A 16,493-nucleotide genomic window follows, 5' to 3' on the forward strand; every position below is an offset into this window, starting at 1 on the left:
CGCCGAACTGCGCTTTCTCATGGGGCGACTATCAGGAAAGTTGGTCCCTACTGCTGCTGAGGTAGATTTATGACCCGCGCACCCTTGGAGAAATGCGCAGGTGCATATAGTGCATATACTGTAGTGGCGTCCGGTTCGTGCATGCGCGCTGTGTCGCAAGAGAGGCGGCGCAGGCTCCCCCAGGTGTCCCACTGTGAGTGGAGTTAAGAGTTGAGGGAAGTCAAGAGGACACTGATCTCCGGTCAGTGCAGTTCTGCGCACTGCACTGAGAGGAGCCAGATGGTTGAGAGCAGAGCAGACTGTGCGGTCGCACGGGAGAGCATCTCCTCAAAGCATAACTCTGAAAACAAATATGATGAAAAATCTAAACATTTAAGATGAAAAAAATGGATCTGGATTAAGGGCCAACGTGTTATAGAAGGCACATAGCTTCGTTATTATCAGGACTGACCAACAAGAGAATGTAATATGTCCTCTGATGTGCTAAATCTTCATACACATACCTTTTTCTGGAATGTATTAAAATCACAGTAACATTTCAGTGGAAAAATATCCAAAATTGTTTTTTTTAGAGGACAATAAATTGAGTTTAACCCCTATAAAAAATTAAACATATTAAAGTTTGATTAAATTATTTTTTTTAATCTGGTCGACGCTGTAAATTAATTTGCTGCAATAAAAGCGCGGTTTCCTTTTCAAGAACTGCATTAATCTGAAATTTAAGATTACCATCACCATTTACATAAAGCACAGAATCGCGATTATAAAGTGGTGTGTTGTACGTTCGACAAAGAAATAACAATAATAATAACATAAATGTTTTTGCATTCTTGTGCCGTTTTCTCAATTAATTATTTCAAATAAAGTTTTGCATCTTTTTTCTCAAGCACAGGAGTCTAACTTTTAAGTTTTTTGTTTACTTTAGTTATTTGAACAAGCTTTAAAGATTTGGAAATTGTGTTTGCTTGTTTTAAGGGGCTGCATCCGTAGTTACTGAAAAGTTATAAGACGTAAATAAATGAGGCAGTCTTCCGATTGTTTTTGATCTAATAATTTCGTTTTTGATGCCTCTGATGACACAAATTACAAAATGTAAAAAAAAAAATAAATAAATAAAAAAATTAAAAAAAGAAGGAAGCCATATTCGCTTGTTTTCATTGAAAGGTTTTCTTTGCGAGGCTTTTTATCGTTCGATTTTTTACTTTAATACAAACTGCAGAAGTTTAATGCCGACGTCCATGTTGTTCGCTTTTAGTGGACAATGTCTCCCCCTAGTGGTGTTTTTTTGTCTCCACATTGTGGACTTGAAATATTCGCCCCTCCTGTTCAACCAGGTTCTTTCCACTAGTACGAACAGTTCCTGCTCGGGTTTATCGCAGCTGCCACAAGTGCCAACACATCTGTGATCTCCGATAAAAGTGACAGCATGCGGAGGCCGTATGTTCAGATTTATTCAACTTCAATATTGCATACATACAAAATATCTAGAAAGCTACAAAATATCTACCATTATCAAGAAGGCATCATCATGTTACGGAGCAGACAAGACCATAATATGCAGAACACGGGAACATTGCAGAGCCTCGTCTTCTTCCTCTGCTCGAACATTATTTACTGTCATGAACACATAAAGATATCACACATCTGTACCAAGAAAGCTAGAAGATATAAACTTTGACAAAGCACCTATTTTTTTTTTTTTTTTATGTTGTTGGGGTTTTTTTTTTGTTTGTTTTAAATTACAAAAACAAGTCGGCACACAAAACCAAAACGTGTGTGTGTGTGTGTGTGTGTGTGTGTGTGTGTGTGTGTGTGTGTGTGTGTGTGTGCTAACGGCAGGGGAGCTATGAGAAGTCACTTTAAAGCTAGCATCTGAAAATGGTCAGAAAACAAAGGAACCACCAGGACCTGCTCGTCAACAGAAAAGCATAAGACAAGAGCTCAACTGCTGATATGTTTATAGCAATGATTGCTCAACGTAGTTTCCTCTGTTTTGTTTTGTTTTGTTTTTTGTTTTCAGTTTTTCAATCATTCCATCTCGGAATAGTCCTCCGGACATTTGTAACCTTGAAAGCATCAGTCCTGCTGCTTTAGTGTCAAAAAAATACAAACGAAAAAACAAACAAACAAAACAAACAAAACATGTCACCATGCACCAGCAGTGCGGCAACACCCTTGCTGCCACCTGGCTGGGTTTGCAATATACAGACTTTGTCATCACCACAAAAACCAAGTACAGCTGTACACAAGAACAAGTAAACAGGAACGTGTCACTAAGTGATCAATACATGTGAACGGACACACAGGGTAAACATAGAAAACAGTTCACAGCGCTCACACAGGCCTGTGGCAAAATACTGAAGGACTCGACATCATCTGCATCCGCTGGACATCGTCTGCAGTGTCTTCACTTGAAATGTTGTTTTTATTTTTTTCCTCAAAGGTATAAACAGTAGATGTTTTGAGAAGCTATGATATCTAAGGTAAAGTATAAAATAAAATAATATAAAATAAAATAAAATAATAACCAAGAAGGTTTCGTCCAATTTGAATTCCTGGAACAGCAATTAACAAAGTGTTTTCAGGCCAATTTCAGAACAAATACATTTAAAGCAGTTTTATGCCACCAGAATCCTTAATAACTTCTTAAAAAAAAAAAAAAACCTTTTTGTTCTGAAAGAGAATAACCGATGCTAAGAGCTCGTGTTGGTCCCGGCCTCGTCGACATCACAGCTGCTTGTGCATTTTCAACGGTAACATTGTGAAAGTGTGATGCTTTCTGTTTTTGTTTTTTTTGTCGGGGGGGGTTCACATCATGTGAGTGTGCAGTCGTGGGGGGGGGGCAAAATGTTTCGAAAAAGACCTTTTTTTTTTCTTTTTCTTTTTCTTCCAGAACACTCGAACCTGCAAGTGTGCACGAAGCAGACAGCTGCTGCGTCTCTACGAGTCGACAAGGCTGCAGTGGCCGAACATCACCAGCAGGGCCTGACACTCTTTGACCTAAAGCACAGGCATGGGGTGTTCATCTCACACAACCTCATAGGCTTTAAATACCAGTGGAAATAAATGAAAACATCTCTGCAGTGTCACCTCCAACTATAGCAACCAGCTTTTTTTTTTTTTTTTTTTTTTTTTTTAATATCCCTGCTTGAAATTACAATCCTTTAACAAGGCAATGTGGTGATTGGTTTCACATGTTGTTTGTTTGTTTTGTTTTTTTTGGTCTGACAAATAATTCGATTAATTTCAGTTGAGTGTGTTTGAAGCTGGAAAGATTTTCTCCAAAGGCACTTCCTTGCTACCATGCAGAGCATGACGTGATTGACTTGATCTCTGTGTTTTTTGGTCTTTTCTTGAACAAGAAAGGCAGTCGGTCTGTGTTTAGTGCTAAACACTTGAAAAGGCTGATGTCATAGGAGCAAATTAACCTTCAGAGGATAACGCAAGCGGTTCTTAACTCTTCTTTCAAATAAACCAAGATGAGCGTCCTGTCCACCGACGGACAGGACAAAAAAAAACGATTCCTGTGATTGTACCAATCACCAGTGAGACTTCTCATATGTGAATATGTAACCAGTAGTAACTCGGTGGTGTATTTTCTTTTCTCTCTCTTTTTTTTTTTTAAAACACAAACAAATCAACAGTTGATGTTAAGAGTATATTCTAAGGCACTGCACATCTACACTTTGGTAGATATATATTAATAGTAATATTCTTTTGAAATTTCTTACACAATGAAAAGTTACAAAGAGTCTTGTGGCGCAGAGATCACAGTTTTACTGGCATCTTTTGGAGTTCACAGAGCTGGAGCATGTTTAAGGCGGGTGCTGGAGGGTTGTGGTGTGGGCCACAGACACACGACAAATAGATATATTCAGAACCTCCGAGGGGCCGGGAAAAAAGGAAAGAAAGAAAGAAAGAAAGAAAGAAAGAAAAAAAAGAAGGGATGTCTGACTCGGAGCGTCCCAATCGTTGGAAGTGATTTTCTGAAACCACAGACCGAACAGGGAAACACGAACGCTCGTACACATAAACAAAGTGCTTCAAGACAAAATGAGAGTTTGAGTCGTTTCTTTTCTTCTTGTTTTTTTTTTTTCTTTTCTTCTTAAGCAGGGCTGTTTTAAGCTAATTATTCTCTAACCGGTCGGGAGAGAAAAGACTTGTTTGCACACACACACACAAAAAAAAAATGTTTTGCAGGCAGTAAGACTTCTCTGTGAATAAGAGCAAACGAAGAAACGTAGTGTTTTCACAGTGCACTCAATTCTCTTTAGTGTGAACAAGCTGGAGTGTGACAGCGCGGGACGACTAAAGCATTAAAAGACCAGCTGTTTTCTAAGCGGCCTTGGCAATTACGCACGACCTGCCGCCGCTCTGGCTCGACTGTCTTGGCAGTGTCGCGTTAGCGTTGTGTCTTTGGAGCATCTATTGGCTGTGTGGTTGCGTGTCTGTACGTTCACAAGGGAAAAATAAACACCTGCAAAAAAACATTTTTTAAAAATTCTAAAATACACTCAGACAGACGGACTTGCACAAACCGCATCAGGAAACCGGCAGCAGAGGCCGGCCTCCTCTTTTTTTTTAGTGTACAGAACAGAGCAGAAAGAGACACGCACGCACATTTCCGTTTAGCGAACAAACTGAGGGAGAACAGCCACAGAGCCTCCGCAGCGGACAGCAACTCAACATATCAACTAAAGTTCCCATATTTATACAGAACACAACCGTACCGCAAATCACAGCTGCAGTCGACTGAACAAACACGTGACATTGAAACAGATTCGTCCGAACCGACTTTCAAAATAAAACAAAGAAAGCGCAGGTGTGACTGTCAGGTAGAGGCACTGCCACTTGTCTCTGAGGTCGGTAAGTCTATGAAAAGAAGGGCCGACTGATGGGGGAGAGGGGTATGGGAGAGGGGCGGGGCTTCTCACTCCTTTACCAGTCTGTAGATGTGATGCTGGGCGCCGTGCTCGCTGTTGGACACCTCAAACACGCACGCCATACACAGCAACGTCTCCTGGGTGTCCCGGTTTGTCACCACCTGGAGCAGCATCCAAAAACAAAAAGAAAGTCAGGCTCACGCTTTCTAACGGCGGCCTCACACACTTTCAGGGGAATTTGAAAAAGCAGCCGCGGCCTCGAAAAATCATCAGCTGTCAGTGTTTTTGAGGTTGTTTCTTAAACATTTTTGACATTTTTTCTTAAATTTGTAAATAATCACACGAGGTGGACAAAGAAAAAATGTAAAATAGCCAACATTTTAATTTTTCACTTAGAAGACACAAGTTCTTAACTTATATTTTGTTTTTTAACTAATTATTTTAGGAATTTTGGTGACTACAGTCACAAGTTTGGACACATCTTGTCATGGAATTTTTTTAAATCGTTTTTTTCTTTAGATCTTTACTTTTTCTTTTGTTATTTGTGTGGACAGACAGGAAGAATAATCCTCACGTTGTGAAAACTAATGGGACACCAAATAAAATAAACAAACACAGACTTCAGCGACACAGAGCCATTCATAAAACCTCGGCAGAGACACCTCACAAGGACACTTTCTTATTTTACCTGTACCATTACACTGATTTCAACACCCCCCCCCACCCCCCAATTTGGTATTTTGCATTTCCCCGCCCATTTTCCTGTCATATAATTTCTGTTTGAAAATCCCCCCCTGCATCAGTGCGCGAGTGCTTAAGGCTCATGTGACGGCTAATAACAGGGGTCCCTGCTCTCTCTTATCCGCCTCCTTCCCCCTGCAGATAATGAGGCTCCTCACACTGTGTTTCATCCCCTGTGGAATGACAGCAATGTGGCCGCACCGGCAAGTGGAGCTCATCTCGAGACACAGTCTAACCCCTCCTCCCCTCCCCTCCCCTCCCCCACACCCCTGCCCACCTCCACACACCCCTCCATCTCTACAAGGTCATCAGAAGCCACCGACGCAGGCTGGCGGAGCGAGAGAGAGAGAGAGAGAGAGAGAGAGAGCGACAGAAAGAGAGAGAGACAAAGAAAGAGAGAGAGAGAGGCCGAGTGGGATTCCTGCAGATGGGATCTCACCCACGCCAGGGGGAGGAGGACCAGTGATGTAATTACCAATAAGATGGTGAAGTTCTCCAGCACGCTGTTCATCATGTATTTCTCCGGCAGGTGTTTCAGCTTGTGGATGAAGTTGATCATGTATTCACACATGGGGGATCGGCTTATCCGGTAGACGAAGCGGCCGTTCTCGAACCGCGCGTACTCGGTCTGGGCGGGACGAAGCGAAGAAACAACAAGAAAAACTAAATGTGTGCGAAGCTTCTCAGTCGTCCAGGTCATCTTAAGGTAGAAGGGTTGAGTGAGTCGGGGCAACTGGACTTGTTCGAGTGATCTTAAAGTCTTTTGGATGAGAGGCGAAACGTCTTCAAGATCACAAGAACAAGTCCAGTTGCCCCGACTGACTCAACCCTTCTACCTTAAGAAAAACAAAAACAAGTTTAGCGAAAGAGGAAACATTCGCAGCGTGACACTCGCGAGAGCCGAGCACGCACCTCTACTTTCTCCACCACCTGCTTCCCGAAGGAGCAGACCTTTGTGGAACACGTGATGGTCATGTTCTCCGAGCTCTCGTACTGGCTGGTGACTCCGTAGAAGGATCCACTTTCATCTTGGATGTTGCAGTTCAAATCGGCCTAAAACGCAGGTGGGAGGAAACAAACAGACAAAACAAAAAAAACAAAAAAAACCTTGTTGTGACAAAAAAGCAAAAGAACAAGTCTTTCATGCAGCATTAAGAAGCAGCAACAGAGTCTTTTCAGAAGGTCCGGGAGTTCCACAATTTGCCTACACGTCCCTTATTTACAGCCAGACGCGCTAATTCTCTGTCAGCCTGGGCTGAGAGTTCCAGTCGCTGTTAAAAGAGCCTTTTGCCACGCTGGGATGAAAGCGGACTGAGTACTCCTGAGGTGCACGGAGAGCTGATAAAGAGGTGAAACACAGTGTTCCCTCCAAGAGCCCACCGATGAACACAGGAGCCACATTCATTAAGAAACAAAAAGAAATCAACGGCACCGTTGCAGGGAAGTTTCATCAAATCTGCCGGCAGAAGCCGAAGAGAGAGCGATAATAATTTCAGAGGGGAAGTTGTTAAGAGGGTGTATAATAGTTTTAATAACGTAAGCACATTTTACGACAACACCACTTGTTATTCCTCATCTCTGGCAGAGCTGCTCTCCTCCTCATCCGACCTCATTGGTGGAACAATTACTCCTGTTTCGTTTCATGGGCAGAAATGTGCTCCATCATTGTTGAGGCAGGATTACAACATTATTTTTAGTGTGGAGGGGCGGGAGGGGGGGATTAATGAGTTTCTGATTCCTCTGAATGGACTCCAAACCCTGTGTTTTCACTGTAGAGGAAAAACAGGCCAAATAAGCGCACAATTGATGAAGTTTTCTTTCTTAATTTCTCTCTTTAAGTGGGTTGAGCTCCAGGAATTGTGGGGCCAAGTTCACCAGTTCTGAGTCAAGCTGTTTGTTCACAAGGAAACAGAGCCCGGGCCAAGTCAGCAAACGACTTCAGAGGGAAAAAATGTTCCCCACAATGATCCACTTCTTGTAAAATCAGCAGTTGCCTTTTTGATCAGTGAACCCAGCGCCTTGCGGGGGGAAAAAAAACCTCACAGTCCGACTTTGACCTTCTGACATGAAATATGAATCAAACTATTTTGTGCCTTTGAAAATTGATTAATGGAGGCTTTTCCATATGTTCAGGATATCATGGCTGTACACCACATATTGAGTAACTATTTTTGGAGCTGCCCCCCCCCCCCCCCCCACCTCCTCATCCTTCCTTTGCCTTCATCTACACATCATGTGTTTCCCACACTCAGAACTTGTGTGCGTGGGCCATCCAGTCCTATTAACATCTGTTAAAGCAGTTTCAGGGGCCCATTGGAGCATTCATTTGAATTTATTTGCTGATTCTATCCATATAAAAGAAAGGCATTTGTGCTTTTCTTTGGATTTTTTTTTCTTCCTTTACTTCATTGGCATCTGTCTGTAGCAGGTGCTCATGTTTAGTTTGGCCTGAACTCCACAGTGCAGCTTTAACTTGACTGCCATCATGTGACTTATGCGTTCATGAATGAAATAAGTCTCAAATGGTGAACGAGGGTTTTCTTCAGGGTGAAACCACTGTCAAGGTTTTAAATGAACTCTGCAGACCTGTGTCTCTCTTTAACGCGACGTAATGCAATGTGCGTTGGCCTAAAGCTGCAGGCCGTGCTCATTTTTTTTTTTTTTTTTAGCAGTGATGGGTGATCACCACGTGAAGGACCCACCTGAAAACATGAAATATAATATTTAATGTTGCCAGTCCGCTGTCATTTTACACCCACAGCAACAAAGCGACGTGCAATCTGTTAGAGCAGTGCTGGGTTTCAGATTTTTGGGCCAGAAACTTATCGTGTTAACAAAAAAAACATGTCAAAGTAAACGTCGCATGGAAGAATCCACAAGCAGCTCACACAAAATGTTGAAAATGTATATATATATATATTTTTTTTTAACAAAGTGATTTGTCCAACGCCACCCTGCAGTAGGCAGAGATTTACTCTGCAATTTATGGTGCAGACTTCGATCAATATTTGGCCTTTAAAGAGCGAGACAGAATGAGCTTCCGACATTACAGCTCATCACAATAATCAGTGTGAGACTGCGTGCAGAATTTCATGACATGTACATGGCACATCAAATTAAAAAAGGACTGCGGCCTGGTCTGAATGTGAATGTTAATGTGATCATATTGGAAAGAGGATTTTTAAGAGGATGAAATGACGTTGCGTTAAAAGCCTGATTTCCAAGGTTCAACGGGGTCTGATCTTGGAGGGCAGCCTCTCTGTGCCCTCCACATCCTGTTCATTACGGACACAAAAAGAGCAGACATCCTCCCTACAACATTCTCCTCCTTCATTAAGCAAAGCAGTTATACATTCATTATTGTGCAGATTCTGTCTTTCATTGGAAATTCAGATTGGCCGGTCACTTCAAAAGGAATCCGAGGGGACTTGGTCCAAGTACGCACGGTCCCTACTTTGTTGGCTGCCGCTAGTTAGCATTTTGCGTCAGGGAGGAAATACATGCAATGTTTAAAGAGCCATTAGGAGTGCAACCAGGTCACTCCATTGTTTGGAGACATTACATTGAATTAGTGGGTGCTTTGATCAAAAGCTCTCCTGCTATGCAAGTCCAAATACGGCAGCGCTTTCTGCTAACGTTAAGAGAGCAATCTTTGCTATGGGGACTGATTATGTCCAATCGCTAAAGACAAATCTGCACAGACTGGTGCAACAACACGAGGCACTTTCAAAACACTCTAACTAACATTCACGTGCGATGCGGACTGCACTGCTTTCTAAGATAAATTGTACTCACCCAGAATTTTATTAGGAAGAAGGAATTCTGGGGACCCTTGCTATAAAGTTCCTTCAGACCTCCTTTCTTTTCTGGGAATTTGTCATAAATCTGGCGAATGTCCACCGATTCCAACAGGGCGTCACTGTAGGAGTGATTTGTCTGTCCGATGTGTACAAATAGGTGCTTGTTGTACTGTAAACAGAAAAGAGAGAACACACGTTTTGAATCAATTTGAAAAGCAAAAATGACCAAATGACCCTCTGATGATGTCATAGATAAAATGCAGATGAGTCGTCAAAGTGAAAGAGTTCTAAAGAGGGGCTGGAAAAAAACAACGTGCAGGTTCTCAGCGCGACTGTGACTGTGACCCGGGAACTGTGTTTTGCACTGTTGATGACCTTTTTGTCTCTTTGGAAGTAAAAACTAGGCCAGACCTTTCTCGTCCAAAGTAACAGCCAAGCCATTTTTGAAATAGCATCCGACACTTCTGTATTTCTATTTTTGAAACCCCAATTCCACAGGCTTCAATTGCTCAGGTTCAACACAGTATAACTAGTGATTAGAATCTTTTGTTTTCCTTCAAAAAAAAGTCAGTTCTTTTCAAGACATCTCCACTATCGCAGTGTGTCTCGAAGGCATTTAAATTAATCCCATTACTTTATCTTTCCAATTTTTTCCAAAAAAAAAAGCATCATCTCAGGTTTATCTCAAAAGCAAATCCCGCTTTGTGGTGCTGGGCCTGGACATCAGCTTTTAAGATGATAAAGAAGTCTTTCTAAATTTTATTTCCTGTATTAGCAGCATATAAGATTAATGGCTGCTGTCCTGCAGCGACTGGGAGAGAAGAAACTCAAACTTGAAGCTGCCAATTAGCAAACTCGCAGTGTAAATATTGTTGTGGCGCTGCTTTAAGAGGAGCTGATTAGTATTCAGCCCTTCTGCAGGGTTTTTTTTTCTCGCTGTTTCTCTACAGGCCGGCACTCTTCCCTGTCCGCCTGCGTTGGCCTTCCCCCTCAGCTCACTCTCTGTCTGGGAAAACCGTCCCAGGGAATTCAGAAAGGTGGAAAGGTCCACATGATGGGAAATGGTAATGGGCCACATGGCTGTATTTGGTTCTTTATTGCGATGCTTACGCTCACCGAGTCGGGGTCCCTCTGCTGCTCCAGGAAGGCCGAGAACTCCACTAGCCTGAGCTTGGACGTGCCGATGGAGCGGCCCTGCCAAGCTGGCGCCGTGGGTGTTGGAGCTGCGGTGGGCTCGTAACCTGCGTTAAAAACAAAATATTTGTATGGAAATAAGATTAAATACAGTAAAATCTTTTTAATGTTTTTTTTTTACTTAGAATTTCTCACGTGGTCTGTTTTATTGCACAGCACCAATATTTATGTTTTAACTTTGTAATGGATGTCTTTGCTGCCTACCTTGCTCACTATGTCTCACCATAAAGCCACTTTAGTTAATAACACACATGCATTAAATAATTTTTATTCACATTGTGACTCTGACATAACAAACTAAGATGACTAACAACTTATTAAATAAGGATAAAATTAAATATAGTTCAGAAAAAAAATCAAGAAACTTGCATAAAATTAAGTAATGATGAAAAAAAAAAACACAGTAGAACAACTACATTTCTGAATATGTATAAACTGATAAACAGGCACTGCAGCACTTTGCATCACTCCTAAGACCTTACTTGAAATGGCTGTGGTGACTGCTGGCTGGATGGGATAGGCTTGCTGGGTGAAAGGCTTAATACTGGAGCCAAAAACAAGACAGACGCGTTAGAAATGAACTCCGTCTGGGGAAATATTCAATTTCATGTTTAACAAAAGTATTCCAGAGTTTGAAACTTACTCTTGTGAGGATCCTGGTTGGCTGCTCGATATCATACCCTGCCATAACTAGATATACAGACAGACGCACAAAAAAAACAACCCAAAAAACAGGAAGCGTTTGTTAGAACAAAAAAAAATAATAATTCACTGGGTGCAGTTATCTTTACTACCACTCCTTTTGATCATGTGCTTATCTAATCTGGCCGTTATTTGTCTGCCGTGTGTAATGTGATTTGGCCCGGCTGCGTCTGTGGCTGCCCTCCCCCTCACCGCCACCCGCTGAGGCGGGGGCATGGAGCTGGACAGGGCGAAGTGAGCGGGTGCAGCGAGTGGTCTTACCCCTGCTCCGGGGAAGGCTGGCCGCGGGATGCCTGGCAGCCCCAGCTTGTTGTGGATGGCCGTGGCGGAGACGATCTGGGCCGAGGACATGGAGGCCATGCTCTGGAGGGCTTTGTCTTTCACCGCCTGGTCCTTTTAACGGCAGTCACAAAGGGCTCAGCACTCACTCGGATGGAGGGAGGGAGTGAGGGAAGGATGGTGGTGTGTGGGGGGGGGGTTGGGGGGGGGGTGAAGCAGAAGCAACCAGAGTCCAAACAAAACACTGAAAGCACCACTGACCTCTCTCACAACAGCAAGCGGGTTAAAAAGAAGACGGATCTATGATGCTATTTAAGTGTCGCCATTTTTTAATGGAATGTGTCAAACAATACCTGGTGGATTCCAACATACAATGGCTGGCAGAGGTATGTGCTAAATGGAATTTTGCTTGTTGACTAATCTGCCATTAAATTACTTACACATCCACCAAGGCTTTTGCTCATGCCAAAAAACACATCTGAAGGCTGTGAAGAATTTCTCAAGTTCAAAAGAAAATAAGGGGGGGAAAAAAAAAACCTAAGCACTGCATTTCAGATATGTTCTCTTGTTTTGGGGTGACAACTGTAAATAGCAACAATGTATCGCAAGTCTTGGAAAAGCGTGGAGAGATGCACAGCGTATTGAATGTTGCTTTAGAGAAAAGCACATAATGCACATTAGTGAATCTAGTTTAAAGGTCCCACAGTGTGCAACATTCGCTTCACCAATGTTGTCTCATAATAACGTGTGCGACTCGTTGCTTGCTTTTCAAAACAACTCTTTGGGATTTCACAAAGAGCGCAGACATCAGCCCAGTGTGGACTTTGAGCAGTGCTAAAAGTACTCTGAGGATCAAATTCACCTTGCTTTTTTTTTCTTTTCTTTTTTTAAAAAATCCCCTTCCAAATGTGTTAAAGTACAACAAAGCGTGAGTGGATCAGCATCAGGGAAGATTTTCTGAGCTAAATACGCTGATTTCTGGAGATCTGTGGAGTTTTGTGGAGATCGCTTATATGGCGCTGCGCCACTTGAGTCCTAGATGGACAATTATGATTAAGTATAATGTGGGACCTTTAAATCAATGCGAGTATAGGCGCCTACTATGAAACAAGCCATCACACACAGTTTATCTCACGCAGGCTTATTGGTGGCAGAGAGAAGTGCATGCTGGAGAGTCAATCTTCAGTATGCTCACAAAACAATGACACCATGGAACAATAAAGAGGGAAAAGACGGGGCGGCAGATATGACGCCACTAGCACGGGAGCACAAGTCAGCAGCTGGTAGGCGAAGAACAAGGCAGCCTCTTTATAAAAATCACTCAGAGAAAAGTAATACTTACCATACTTGTAACCTAGGTGCAAAAAAAACAGTTTTATTGTAAATGTGTTGCTCATCTACTTCAGAGTAATTCAACATTGACAATAAACGCCTTATCCACACAACCAGCAGACAATGGTGCTCATTAACAGAGGATAAAGTGTGCGGTTGCAAATGATCCTCCGTCTCAAAGGGGCCAGTCATTGTTTCACAATCTGATCAGCACTTGACGGCGAAGAAACTGCAGCGAAGTAGCGACGGCCGCTTCGCTCAAATGCCACAGAGAGCCCGTTTTCACCGATGCCGCTTGAATACGGGGCACATTTCTGTTTCTCTTTGCTCATGAACTCTAATTTGCTTTGAATGAGGAAAGACAGGGGTCTGTACAAATGCTCTGTTTGTCTTCAGACTGCTGCCGGTTAACCATGAAAGGCCGAGCATGAATGCTGGCTCGCTGCCCCTTTGACTTTTATGTTTCCTCAACATAGGCAAACACACATGAATTAACATTGGGGCCATTCATCTTGTGTTGAACACTGCTCATGTAGCACAGTCATGTCAGTGAAATACTTAGTTGGTCGAACAAGGAGGGAACAGAATGACACATGGGTTAAGCATCCTTATGTTGTGCACATGACTCAGTTCTTAAAGGCCCACTGTGTCACATCGAGTAGCCTCTAGTGGTAAGAAAGCACACTGCACACTGATGATGAAGATGATGATAATGATGATGATGAAGATGTCACTTGATGTATCATCTGTCTTCCAGCAGCTGTGTTTTCAGGGTAAAACCACAAGTGGTTTAGATACAGGGTTGTATAATAATATCACCAATTTGCTCTCCACTTGAATACAAATACTTTGCTACCAGTGTAGGAGAGTTAGCGCTGGTGTTTTTGTTTTTAATTAATGGAAAAAGGTTCCTTGACATGCTGCACATTGGGCCTTTAAGTAACGATTTGACACGGTAGCATTACTTCAGGGATTTACACATATTTCCTGTAAGAAAAATAACAGACAAATCCAACATCTAAACAATCTGGACCGGTTGGAAGGGAAAGTGGATGAGAGCCATGACAATGTGAGAGTTTGAGTTAGTAACAGCTGCATGAAGAAGCAGGAAAGAAAAGGGGACATTTGAGGATCAGCCAGCCAGAGTGGAAGGGTGGTTGCCCAGGAACGCTCAGCTCTCAGCCAATCACAAGCAGCCAAAGCCAGCGAGCCTCCCATAGGATTTTGCATTTGTTAAGTTTATATTTTAAATAGTGCAAATCTAAACATATTTAGAGCCTCAGCCTTTAAACAAAAAGGTTTAGCGCATTAGCTCTAGCTTAGCAGAGGTTGAGGTTCAAGTTTTTGCTGAATTTGGTCAGTTAATCCATAACACTGTGCTCTGTTCAATGTTTCATATAAACAGTAACATTTCATATTTTCTGTATAAATTATACATTGTTCCACATTTAAACAAATGCAATGCAGTTTTAAAGTGGATTTTGGATTACCGCATATCATCACTTTGTGTTATGACTCAAACCAACCTGTAAATCATTTCCTTGACAAGCTAAACACTATTTGCATTTGATAATGTTAACCGACATTTAAAAAAAAAAACTTTTTAGTTAGTTCAGCAGCAACTCTAGCAACAAGTTAGAGAAATGAATGAAGGTGAAAGCAAAGAGGACAGAGAGTGAGGCTGAGAGATGGACAGACATCAGTCAGTCAGTCAGTGGGGGGTTAGTGCTGGGGAAGGAGGGTGCAGAGAACCAGGCATTCGCTCTCACCACAGGAAACAGGAAGTCAAGATGCACAGCAACCAAAAAGCCCAGAAGCAGAAAAGCGCATACCTTTAGCTTGGAATGAAACTCACGAGATTTCCTTCTGGCAAGAACCTGAATGTGACTAGACACCTGCAGGGTAGGGGAGGGGAGGAAAACAAAGGAACAGCCTGTAACCATGGCAATGAAAAGCCCCCTGCAACTGGGCAAAGCCAGACGTACCTTAATGGCAGCTTGGATTTCTCGAACTTTCTTTCTTGCTATGACCTGTATGTGACTAGACACCTCCATTAAAAAGAGAAAAAAAAAATGAAAAAATAAAAACAAGAAAAAACAAAAAAATGCTCACGGTGCTTTTTTTCTTCGTCTTCTTTTTTTTTTTTTTTTTTTACATTTCTTTCGTTACAAGGGACTTAGAGGAGATCGTGTGCATAACAAAGCATCTCCAAAGCAAACACCAAGCAAACAGCCAATAAAGCGTTACGCTGTGTATCGCCGTCACGTAAGTGAACTGATTAAGGAGGATGCAGGCCCCTTTAGCGCACATTAACCACAGCCAGATGTGATCTGTTGTGTGTTGAATGAGAATTGGCTGTTCTAGTATTCTAACGGGAGTTGGCCGAGGTATGTCAGTAAGCCAGGTTGGCCCCCGACGCGTTCACCGTTCAGGATTTACAGTCTTGTGTTTTGCGGCGCAGTTGCTTGTAAGTAATGTGCTCCTCTGCTGGTGATGACGACGATGTCCCAAGAGTGGATTTCTTTCAGGGAATTATTTCCTTTGGTTTACACACGTCACAGTCAACTGTGGTAATAAATACAGGTAAACAGAAGGCTCATGTTTACTTGACTATGTGTATATACGTGTGTAAATTGTAAATATACATATATATGTATATATACACATGTGCATATGTGTAAATATATTTATGAATGTCGATATAGATTAATATACTTTTGCCAAAACATTTCATACACAATCCTCAGTTTATTCCCCATTTAAACACATCAGTCATCATTTTGACCAGGTGAAGTAACGACATTGTGTCCTAAAAACCCAGATGAAATGAATTGTACGCATTTGCTTAAATTATCCATCATAGACTCTTGCCGATGTGAATTTCTTCACTCTCAGACAGTTCACTTGACATGGAAATGACCTTAACTGCTCTTTACGCAACACTGAATGAAGGCCAGTAAACTTTGAATTCATGAAAACAGCCAAAATGCTCCTTGAAATAATCAGCATGTTAACTGATTACCTGTCTGTCACTGCAGATCAAGTATTCACTTTTAAAACCCTGAGAGTTGTAAATGTCAATTTAAAAAAAAAATTCAAATTCAGCATAAAATGCAAATATTAAGGCCTTCTGTTTTCAACCAATCCCAACACAGTGTACAGGGTTAAACATTGAGGTTTCCTGCTATTTAAAAAAAAAAGTAAACTTAAATTCTTCCAAGAAAACGTATCATTCCCTGGATGAAGCATTGTTAGCAAAATGTGTATTTTAAAAAATAACATTTAAAAACGCAGCTTGTCAAGGGTGAAAACAATAAACAGGAGCAGCTTGTTTTTGCAGCCAAACTCCTTCCTCCCTCCCTGACGCCACGTCAGAGGAGAGAGCGAGTGAGAGGAAAACAACGGTGTGTTTCTTCGGCCCCAAACTGATCAGTTCACACACATTGATCCCAGATCCAATGCTACTGTAGACACTGGCTTGTTTATCACTGCTACCAACGCCAGCGGCCACATAGAGAATTTCCTGCTCGTAGGGGAGATCAGTCCGCCTGTCTGCAGAATA

The 16,493-nt window shown here is 42.1% G+C and overlaps 1 protein-coding gene across 14 annotated transcripts in view; it reads right to left on the reverse strand.

Annotated features, from left to right (window-relative positions):
- Nucleotides 1-2,020: 2,020 nt before the first annotated feature.
- Nucleotides 2,021-16,493, reverse strand: part of tead1b (TEA domain family member 1b) — a 40,849-nt gene continuing 26,376 nt past the window's right edge. For 6 of the 14 annotated variants that reach the window (XM_076022545.1, XM_076022553.1, XM_076022560.1 and 3 more), the window contains 10 exons: nucleotides 14,764-14,979; nucleotides 12,942-12,953; nucleotides 11,582-11,713; nucleotides 11,262-11,308; nucleotides 11,101-11,162; nucleotides 10,541-10,665; nucleotides 9,420-9,593; nucleotides 6,537-6,677; nucleotides 6,100-6,252; nucleotides 2,021-5,044 (listed from right to left, as the gene is read on the reverse strand). In XM_076022545.1, coding sequence (XP_075878660.1) covers nucleotides 4,931-5,044; nucleotides 6,100-6,252; nucleotides 6,537-6,677; nucleotides 9,420-9,593; nucleotides 10,541-10,665; nucleotides 11,101-11,162; nucleotides 11,262-11,308; nucleotides 11,582-11,713; nucleotides 12,942-12,953; nucleotides 14,764-14,979 — 1,176 coding nt within the window. In that variant the 3' untranslated portion in view covers nucleotides 2,021-4,930. Of the gene's footprint in view, nucleotides 5,045-6,099; nucleotides 6,253-6,536; nucleotides 6,678-9,419; nucleotides 9,594-10,534; nucleotides 10,666-11,100; nucleotides 11,163-11,261; nucleotides 11,309-11,581; nucleotides 11,714-12,941; nucleotides 12,954-14,763; nucleotides 14,980-16,493 lie in introns of all 14 variants that reach the window. The other 8 variants (XM_076022586.1, XM_076022593.1, XM_076022603.1 and 5 more) reach the window with 8 other exon arrangements.

The sequence above is a fragment of the Nelusetta ayraudi genome, unplaced genomic scaffold (genome assembly GCF_046127955.1).
Source record: "Nelusetta ayraudi isolate G7.1 ecotype Tasmania unplaced genomic scaffold, CSIRO-AGI_Nayr_v1 ptg000002l, whole genome shotgun sequence".
Taxonomy (NCBI): Eukaryota; Metazoa; Chordata; class Actinopteri; order Tetraodontiformes; family Monacanthidae; genus Nelusetta; species Nelusetta ayraudi.